The sequence below is a fragment of the Desmodus rotundus genome, chromosome 11 (genome assembly GCF_022682495.2).
Source record: "Desmodus rotundus isolate HL8 chromosome 11, HLdesRot8A.1, whole genome shotgun sequence".
Classification (NCBI taxonomy): domain Eukaryota; kingdom Metazoa; phylum Chordata; class Mammalia; order Chiroptera; family Phyllostomidae; genus Desmodus; species Desmodus rotundus.
In genome coordinates this window covers 78,515,731-78,525,815 of record NC_071397.1, presented here as the reverse complement: position 1 = coordinate 78,525,815, position 10,085 = coordinate 78,515,731, and the positions used below count along the sequence as shown (strand labels likewise).

General features: G+C 35.0%; 1 protein-coding gene across 1 annotated transcript in view; it reads right to left on the bottom strand.

Moving 5' to 3' along the window:
- Positions 1 to 5,306: 5,306 nt before the first annotated feature.
- Positions 5,307 to 10,085, bottom strand: part of ENPP3 (ectonucleotide pyrophosphatase/phosphodiesterase 3) — a 67,878-nt gene continuing 63,099 nt past the window's right edge. Inside the window, exon 25 of the mRNA XM_024551877.4 lies at positions 5,307 to 7,508. Coding sequence (XP_024407645.2) covers positions 7,338 to 7,508 — 171 coding nt within the window. The 3' untranslated portion in view covers positions 5,307 to 7,337. The remainder of the gene's footprint in view (positions 7,509 to 10,085) is intronic.

Sequence of the window (10,085 nt, the reverse complement as noted above, 5' to 3'; positions counted from 1 at the left end):
CCTGTCAAACCTGCTTTGCTAACACCCTCAATTTAAATGATAAGGGCCAACCCTGAAATGAGTTTGTTTCCCAAAGTCTTATAGCCCTTTAGCTAACTGACCCTGACTCAGAATAAGCCCTCAGAGTTCTTTCTTTGTTATCTGTTGTTTGATCCTTACTGCCTGACAATGATTGATGAGCTTTACCTGTACTCCTGTGCAAATTGAACCCAATAAAAGCCCATTGAGGAAAAGGCTCTTGGCCCTTCTCCTTTGAGAGATCGGCCACCTTTCCTCCCCAAGCAGATCACGTCGTGGTAGACTTATTCTCATCTGTGGTGGACAGGGGTGCACTGTGGGTGGAGCCCCCCCACAACCTATAACCAAGATTATTCTACCCAGCAAAGCCATCATTTAGAATCAAAGGACAGATAAAGAACTTCCCAGACAAGAAAAAGCTAAAGGAGTTCATCACCATCAAACCAGTGTTATAAAATGTTAAAGGCTCTTCTTTAAGAAAAATAAAGATTAAAAATGTGAAAGACAAATTGGCAATACATACATATCTATCAACAATTGAATCTAACATGCAAAATAAACAAACAAGCAGAACAGTAGCAGACTCATTGATACAGACAACATTTTGACTGTTACCAGATGGGAGGAGGTTAAGGGTGTGGGTGAAAAATGTAAAGGGATTAAGAAGTACAAATTGGTAGTTACAGAATACTTTACATGACAATGAAAAGTACAGCATAGAGAATATAGTCAATAATATTCTAATAACTATGTTTGGTGTCAGATGGCTGATTTATAGGGATGATCACTAAGTAAGTTATAAAATGCCTAGTCAATTGAGTATAACCTGAAACTAATATAATAGTGTACATCAACTGTGGTTGCAAAATAAAAGTGATTTAAAAATGGGAAAAAAGATGCAGAGAAAGCATGTAACAAATTAAATATCCAATCATGATTTAAAAAAAAAAAACTCAGTTAACTAGGAATTAGAGGTATTCTTCCACTTGATAAAGAATATCTACAAAACAGCTATAGCTAACATCATACTTCATGGTAAGAAATTAAAATTTTCCCCACTAAAATTAAGTATAAGGAAAGAATATTCCCTCCCACCCCTCTTTTTATTTAAAGTATTTTATTTATTTATTTATTTGTTTGTTTGTTTAATTTTATTTTTATACAAAGGAGAAGGGAGGGAGAAAGAGAGGCAGAGAAACATTAATGTGTGGTTGCCTCTAGTGTGCCCCCTACCAGGGACCTGGTGTAAAACCCAGGCATGTTCCCTGACTGGGAATTGAACTGGCAACCTTCAATTCACAGGCCAATGCTCAATCCACTGAGCCACACCAGCCAGCGTTCACCCCTCTTTTACATCATCACATTCTAAATTTTAGCTAATGTAATAAGAAAAGAAAAGGAAATTAAAAAAAATACAGACTAGGAAGGAAGAGATAAAAATGTTTTTGTTTGCAGATGATATGATTGTTCATGTAGGAGATCTGAAAGAATCAACAACAGAAAAAACCTGCAGGAACTAATAAGTGATATGCCAAGGTTGCAAATTGGAAGATCAATTTACAACTGGAATTTGAAATTAAAAACACAATACTATTACATTATCACTCCCCAAAATGAAATGTTTAGGTATAAATCTAACAGAATATGTGCAAGATCTAAGTGAGGAAAACTACAAAACTGATGGGCAAATTAAAATAAGAACTAAATAAGAGGGGAGATATTCCATGTTTATGGGTAGGAAGACAATATTGCTGGGATGTTAGTACTTCCCAATTTGATCTATAGATTAAATGCAATCTCAGTCAAAATCCCAGGAAATTATTTTATGAATATCAACAAACTAATTCTAAGTTTATATAGAAAAGCAAAAGATCCAGAAAATCAACATGATATTGAAAGAGAAGACTATTTTTGGAGGACTAATGCTACCTGACTTCATTTCTCCCTATGAAACTATGATAATCAAGACAGAGTGGTACGGATGAAAGAATAAACAAATAGATCAATGGAATAGAATAGAAAACCCATAAATAGGCTCATGTAAATATGGTCAACTGATGTTGGGCAAAGGAGCAAAGGCAATACAATGGAGGAAAGGTAGCTTTTCAACAAATGATGTTAGAAGAACTGGACGACTACATGCAAAAAATGAAATCTAGATACAGAGCCTACACTCTTAATGAAAATGAATTCGAAATGGGTCACGGACCTAAGTGTAAAATTCAAAATTATAAAATTCTAGCAGATAACATATGAAAACAATCTAGATGATAATTAAGTCAGTGATGAGTTTTAGATACAATATGAAAGGCACAATCCATGAAAAAAATAATTGATAAGCTGGATTTCATTCAAATTAAAAACTTCTGCTCAATATCAAGAGAATTGGAAGACAAGTCACAGACTGGGAGAAATATTTGCAAAATGCACATCTTACAAAGGACTGTTATCCAAAATATGCAAAAAAACAACTGGATTGGATGGCAAAACCACTGAAAGCCAAAGCCTTAGCACGGGCCTGATACTGAGTGCTTATTGGTTCTTAAGTTTAACATACTAAACTAAAATTAAACAAAAGAGAATTAGTCCTCTGTTATTAGGAATCATTCTTCTCTTGTTCATAAATGGCAACATGAAGGGCAGTTTCCTGAATAAAAATCCAGATGTGGTGAGAAATTTTTAAAAAACACAAAGAATTATTAAAACTCCAACAAACATACATGCATAGCCCATAGACACAGACAACAGTGGGGCAATGGCCAGAGGGAAGGGGGTGGAATAAGGACATCTGTAATAGTGTCAACAATGAAAAAGACTCAACAGTAAGAAAACAAGAATCTGATTTAAAAATGGACCCAACACCTTAACAGACACCTCACTAGAGAAGATATACAGATATTAAATAAGCATATGAAAAGGTTCTCCACATTATATGACATCAGGGAAATGCAAATGAAAATGACCATGAGATGCCACTGCACAACTATTGCGATGGCCAATATCCAGAACACTGACAACATCAAATGCTAACGAGTATATGTAGCAACAGGAACTCTCACTCATTGCTGGTGGGAATGAAAACGGTACAGCCACCTTGGAAGACAGTTTGACACTTTCTTACAAAACTGAACACACCCTTACCATATAATTCAGCAACCATGCTCTTTGGTATTTACCCAAAAGGAGCTGAAAACTTATGCCCACACAAAAACCTGTACATGGATGTTAATAGCAACTTTATTCATAATTGATAAGACTTGGAAGCAACCAAGATGTCCGTCAGTAGGTGAAAGCCAATGGACTATCATTTAGCACTTTAAAAAAAGAGCTATCAAGCCATAAAAAGCCATGGAGGAACTTCAAATATATATTACTAGATGAAAGAAGCCAATATGAGGAGGCTACATATTCTGTGATTCCAACTACGTGGCGTTCTGGAAATGGTATGGAGACAACAAAGCAGTGATTGCCAGTGGTCAGAGGTGGTGGGAGGTAGTGGGAGAGAGAGAGATGAACAGGAAGAGCACAAAGGAGTTTTAAGAAAGTGAACATGTTTCATATAATACTGTAATGATACACAACCAAAATCATTGAATAGAACACAAAGAATGAACCCTTAGGCAAACTATGGATTTTGGATGATTATGATGTGTCTATGTAGGTTCATCCTTGGAAAAAATGAGCATTTTGGCAAGTGATGTTGATAATGGAGAAGCTATGCATGTGAAGGGGTGAAGGGTATATAACAAATCTGTCTTTTCCTCTCAATTTTATTTTAAACCTAAACCTGCTCTTTAAAAAAGCCTTTACAAGAACTGTGGTGCACTCGTATGGAGTACTGTGCAGCAATGAATAGGATGAGGAAGATCTATCTAAACTTATATATATGAGTGACTTCCAAGACAGGGCGTCACGTTAAAGAAAAAAAAGTATCTCTTTTTGTGTGAAAAAATAAAAAAAATTAAGTATCTTTTTATTTTTCAAAATAATTACAGGCACGGTAAATCAGAAATTAATGACATTAGTTGTCAATAGAGGGTACATGGAAAATGACTGGGTGGAGAAAGGGCGGACACTTCTTGTGAGTGTCCTTTTTTTATCTGCTATCACCTTTGGAACCATATTAATATTCTACATGCTCATAAAAAGAAAACAGACTCAGCAAAGTTGGGAAAACCTCTAAATGGAATAAAGTAACTACACTGAAGGGAGAAAAAATTAATCCAAGTATTTTTTTTAATGTTTTATTTTTCAATTACAGTTGACATACAGTATTATATTAGTTTCAGGTGTACAACATAGTGATTGGACATTTATATAACTTCTTAAGTGATCACTCTGATAAATTGAATACCCATCTGACACCATATATAGTTAATACAATTATTATTGACTATATTCCTATGCTATATTTTACATTCCCATTACTATCTTGCAACTACCATTTTGCACTTCTTAATCTGTTCCTTTTTCTACCCATCTTCCCAAACCACACCCCCATAAAATGTCCTCTGTATTTATGAGTATGTTTCAGTCTTGTTGTTCATTTATTTTGCTTTTTATTTTTTTAATTTAATCTTTGTTATAGTTTTTCCATTACCACTTAGTCCCGTTATACCCCACTCTCCCCAGCCATCACCGCGTTGTTATCCATGAGCCCTTTTTCCTTTTTGTTCAATCCCTCCACCCCTTAACCCCTATTTTGTTTTTTTAGATTCCACTTGTAAGTGAAATCATATGGCATTTGTGTCTCTCTGTCTGACTTTCTTCCCTTAGCATAATACCCTCTATGTCCTTTAATTTTGGAACATGGAATTCTCACTATAAATTCTTAATCTAGAGACACAAAGAACTGGGTGTATTTCTTGAATTCTACGTAGTAGATGTGTTTCTCTAGTGGTATTTGTTAGCAACTCCTACATTCCTGTGCTGTAGGATTGCGCACATGAGTAAACATGTTGATGATGTTGAGAACCAAATTTCTCAATATTGAATGATAAAGTAGAATTATGACATAGAAAAAGTTAGAGCCCTGCAGTGTTGGGTAGCAGTGGAACTCATCACTTTTTTATACATGTACTTATAGAGATAAAGACATAGACAAAGAGGTACAGGTACAGATGTATTTTTGTTATCTAAAGGGTCCTGGATGCAATGATAACCCCAGAAGTGATTAGGGCACCAGCTCCTACTGATTAGAACCAGACGTCCTCAGAGAAGTGGCTGATCACAGCACAGGGAAAGTGCAAGATGAGCCTAAAATGCTTTTTTTGGCACTCAAAAAGTAAGTGCTAAAAAAAAATAATGAGCATATGTCAAAAGGACTCAAGAGCTCACCTAAAGAAGCTCCCAAAGGCCAAATCTGGGGCAATTTAAGTACCAAAATAAAGAATGATTATAGTGTATTTTATTTCATTGGTATTCATACAGCTAACTAACAAATAATAAACAAACAAAAAATAAGAAGGGAAGACTTTTTCTTACAGTAGAACAGAAATAAACGGAGAAGGAATAATGACAGCTTTAAAAGTCACCCTTTGCAACTCTCATAGTAAAAACTGAATCAGGGAAGAATTATTAATGGGTACTAAAGCCAGTGGGTAAAAATTTAATAAGAATCAGGATACTTACAGGGTCTCAACTGCCACCCCACCCCCACACCAGAAATAACTTATAAATTACCAAGGGAAAAATACTGCCTTTACCGAAGAGAAGCCTGGTGAGCACCAACTTAACCAAATGATCAGATTTGGCATCAATAATAATGGCACAAAAGAACATGTGGTGCTTCCGGACATGAAGCACTTAGCATACTGGATCACTGATGTAGTATTCCCACCAAAAATGCAACACACAGATCTAATCATGAAGAAACGTCAAACAAACCCAGACTGAGGAACAGTCTACAAAATAAATCACCTATATTCTTCAAAAATGTCAACATTATTTGGCAAAAGCTGAGGAACAGTTGCACATTATTAAAGACCAAAGAGAAAAGAAAACTTAATGCAACGAATGATTCTGTTTCGGATCCCAGAATGAAAGTGTGATTCCGTGACCCGTGTCCTTCCTCCAGAATAATTTTACATATGCACATTTCTTTTTTTTTTACTTTAAGTTATTTTTTATTTTTTAATTATAGTTGACATACACTATTATATTAGTTTCAGGTATACAACCCAGTGATTGGACATTACATAAGTTACTAAGTAATCACCCCATTAAATCCAGTACCCATTTAACACCATACATTGCTTTTGCATATTACTGATTATATTCCATAGGCTGTACTTTGCCATATTTCTTTTTAATGGGATAATGAGTCTATAAAAGGGAAATAGAGTATCATACAACATATATGCAAAAAAAATAAACTTCATTTTTTCTCTGACTGAAATTTTTATTTCTATGTTGGATAACCATTTGAAAATAATACAGAAAATAATTTAGTCACTTTCAGAGAAACTCAGAAGCCGTGAGGTCATCCAGAGTTAAATTAGTTAAGGGTTGTAACCATCCTCCATTTGTCTCCCCACAGTGGGTTCTAAATACCTTCAGTGGGCCAAGGGAACACTGTTTGGAGGGATTTTTATCTATATACAGGATATTAACAGTTTACTATATAGCTGGAGATAGATTCCAATTTGTGCCTTGTCTTTCAACCTCTCTATTTTTTTACATAAATGTCATTCTATTTTTTGTTTCTTCTTTTTTTATACGCTACATAAATCCTATAAGTGAATAAAATATGTTTTATAAAAATCCAATGGCATTACACTAACATCTCAATTACTTATAATGAATGACCATAAGCCAATTGAAATCTTGACAGAAATTGTTTGGTTTTCTTTGGAAGCTCAGGTACAAGATTTTTCATCACAGCAAAGCCTGTGTCCCCTGGCAGAACTGGTCTGTAGAGCAGGGAAGACTCTGGAACATTACGAGTCTGGTAATCCCAAAAGCTGACCAATGGTATTGCCCCTCAAAAAAGTCCTAGGATCTCTTTGATGGATAACCACATCTTGAAATGTTACAGTGATACATAAGCAGAGGATTTTTTTAAAATTTTAAACAGTATGAAAAGGGCACGAAATCAAAATTTTATCTCCCTCTCGCCGTTTACCGTTAATCCCTGCCTCTGCCCACCCATCGTTGTCACACACCCCAGGGTGGACAGACGACAGCGCGTGGGCCGAGTCTAGCCCTGTTCGTTTTTGTAAATCAAGCTTTCAGAGGGATTCGGGAAAAATAGAAAATTTTATTTTATGATTCTTCAATAGAAAAAATTTACATTTTGCCAAAATTGTTTATATATTTAGTTAAATAATGGTTTCAAATGTGGGTAAATATGTCTTTAGTTGCAAAATTTCGGAGACAGGCTGTGCTTTTTCCTGGTAAAAGTCAAGCCCGGTAAGAAGTTCCACGTCGCGGACCCGGGCAACGTGCGCTTTCAGCCGTTCTTCGATCCAAACAGCTTCCGCTTTGTGTCCCTGTGAAAGAGACACAGAAGACTATTCTCCATGCGGTACACTTTTTCATTAATAGAAAGGTCTTTTACTAGAAATTCTCCTTTTTCCATGATTTTTGTGTTGCTTTTTAAAAAATTTGGTGTAATTGACAACCTTCTCAGTTTCAGGTGTACAGTGTCATAATTTGATATTTGTTCTGGTGGGTTTTATTACCTTAAATCTTAATTTCATACAGCTAAATCATGTTGTTTATTCAAATAAAAACCAAAAACATCAGTACAAAGTATAATAAATACAGACCACCACAAAGTCATCAAAGTTGAGACATTTTTATAACCACTTCAGATGCAAGTTTTTTAAGTGAAATGTTACAGGTGAAATGAAGTCCCTAGTGTTCCTCCTGTCAGAGTTCATCATTTCACAAGGCAATGTGAATTCAGGCTGTGTTCTTAAACTTTTACTGAACAGCAGTATACAATATATGCTATTGATTTATGAGTTTTCAAACTTACAGAAATGATATTATAAGTGGTATTCAGTATTTTCTTTTTCATGTAATATTATGTTTGTGATCTATTCATAGTGATATATCTTGGCCTAGATAAATCACCTGTTTTTAGCTCAGTATTGTGGTTGCACTGTTTATTTTTTTATTGCCATATTGATAGTATTTTGGGTATTATAAATAATACTGTAATGAATGACTAGACGCATGCCTCCTGTGTTCCAGAACATGAGTTTCTAGCATACACAGGTGGAATTTCTGCTTCAGAGAGTCCATGCAACTTTACAAATGTAAACCTAGCCCTCCTTGAAGTGTTCAGGCCAATTGGCATTTCCATTGGCAGTGGAGAACCACCCCACGTTTTCCCACATCCTTCCCAAACCACGGTGGGAAGTAATGTTTCATCCCTGTGACATTGCAGGTAGGTTTCTTTTCAGATATTTCTTGGCTATTTGACTTTTAATAGGGGTTTTGTTTTGTTTTGTTTTTGTTTTTTACTATGTAAGAGTAAGTTCAGTAATTCAGAGTCATGGATTTCTATGAAATTTTATATTCTTTATTGATTTCTAATGTTCATATCATATTGGTGATTTTCAGTTAAATTTTTAGAAGTAAGAAAGCTTAAAAGTTTAATTAGAGGAGTGTGTTTTAATAACTCTCATTCAACTTTCGTACAGTGGTATATTTGGTTTTTAAACATGAGTACTTAAAATAGGCAGCTGCTATTTCAGCCAGAGGAAGTGTAAGAGGAAATTACTTTTTGTTCCTAACCACTATAGAATTTCTCCTCCTTGGTGTGAGATTCATAGTTGAGTTAATTTATTAAAATAAATATGCAGTGTACCAATTCAAGCTCATATTTCCAATGGAGTTCTAAGTCATTCTTTTTTCCTACCTTTTACTATTTCACATTTCAGCAGCATTTAATATTTTGATTATTTTCATAAAGTTTTCTCCCACTATCTTACTCCTCTCTCTCTTGACTTATTTGGCATCCTTCCAACTAAATGTTTACTGAACACCTGACAATCTATACTCTTTTAAAATTCTAATTAAATGGTCTTAAAGTATAACAAAACTATACCTAGGCAGGGGTGATATTCAAACTCCTTAATACCGTAAAGGTCACCAGCACCAACTAACCAGAACAGACCCCGCTATAGACACACTCTAGTTGTACCAGTGCATCCCAACAGAATAGCAGCCTTGCAAATGTACAGATTTTATGAGTGGTATTTAAATACATGCTTTTGACTAGTACATATAATTGATATATATCTTTGATTATATATGTATTAGAACTGTTACATAAACAGAAGTATTTAATACTCCACAAATACAACTCTTTGTTAGTTTTTTGAGGCAATATCAGTTGCAGTATTTTTCTTGCCTAACCACTTTCTTGCTCTCTCTCCTTAATCACTTCCAGACCGGTTACTGCTATTACCACCCTTACAAAACTGCTTTGTCAAGGAACACCTAATTGAGTGGATTTTTAAAAAGATCTTTCAATTGTTGATCCCCCTAAGCTTCCTAAAGTTCCTTCTTTTATTTTCATAGCTCTATTTATTTGTTCGATGACACCTTTTTCCTCGACTGATTCTAGTTTTTTCTGTTCTGGAAGTGCAGATATTTCCCTCAATTTGATCTTGTTTAACTTCCGTGGTTTAACACCAAATCTGTCTCGACAGTGCTGATTTTTCTTTCAAGTTTCATACGTGTATCGTATGATATCTGCTGAATAACTTACAGCGATGATGATCACTTGAACTTGTGGCAACCTGTTCATTTATCTGATAGAAATTTAATAATATAAAATTGAGGGGAAAAGAAAAAGGAAAAGGAGGGCAGAAAAGACGAAAGGGACAAGGGAAGAAAGAAAATAAGTAAAGTAACATGAATTTAGTCCCCTAGGTCAAGTGTGAGGTGGAACTGTGAATCTATCATTTCTACAACTGGCATTTGTCCCCTTAAACTTCTGATAGTGGGAATATCTCCCCAGATTAAGTGATTAGAATAAACATTCTAAGTGTAACTTTTTATACAATGTGCTCCTTAAAGCAAGCCAACCATTTCATTAGGTGCTTAAAGGA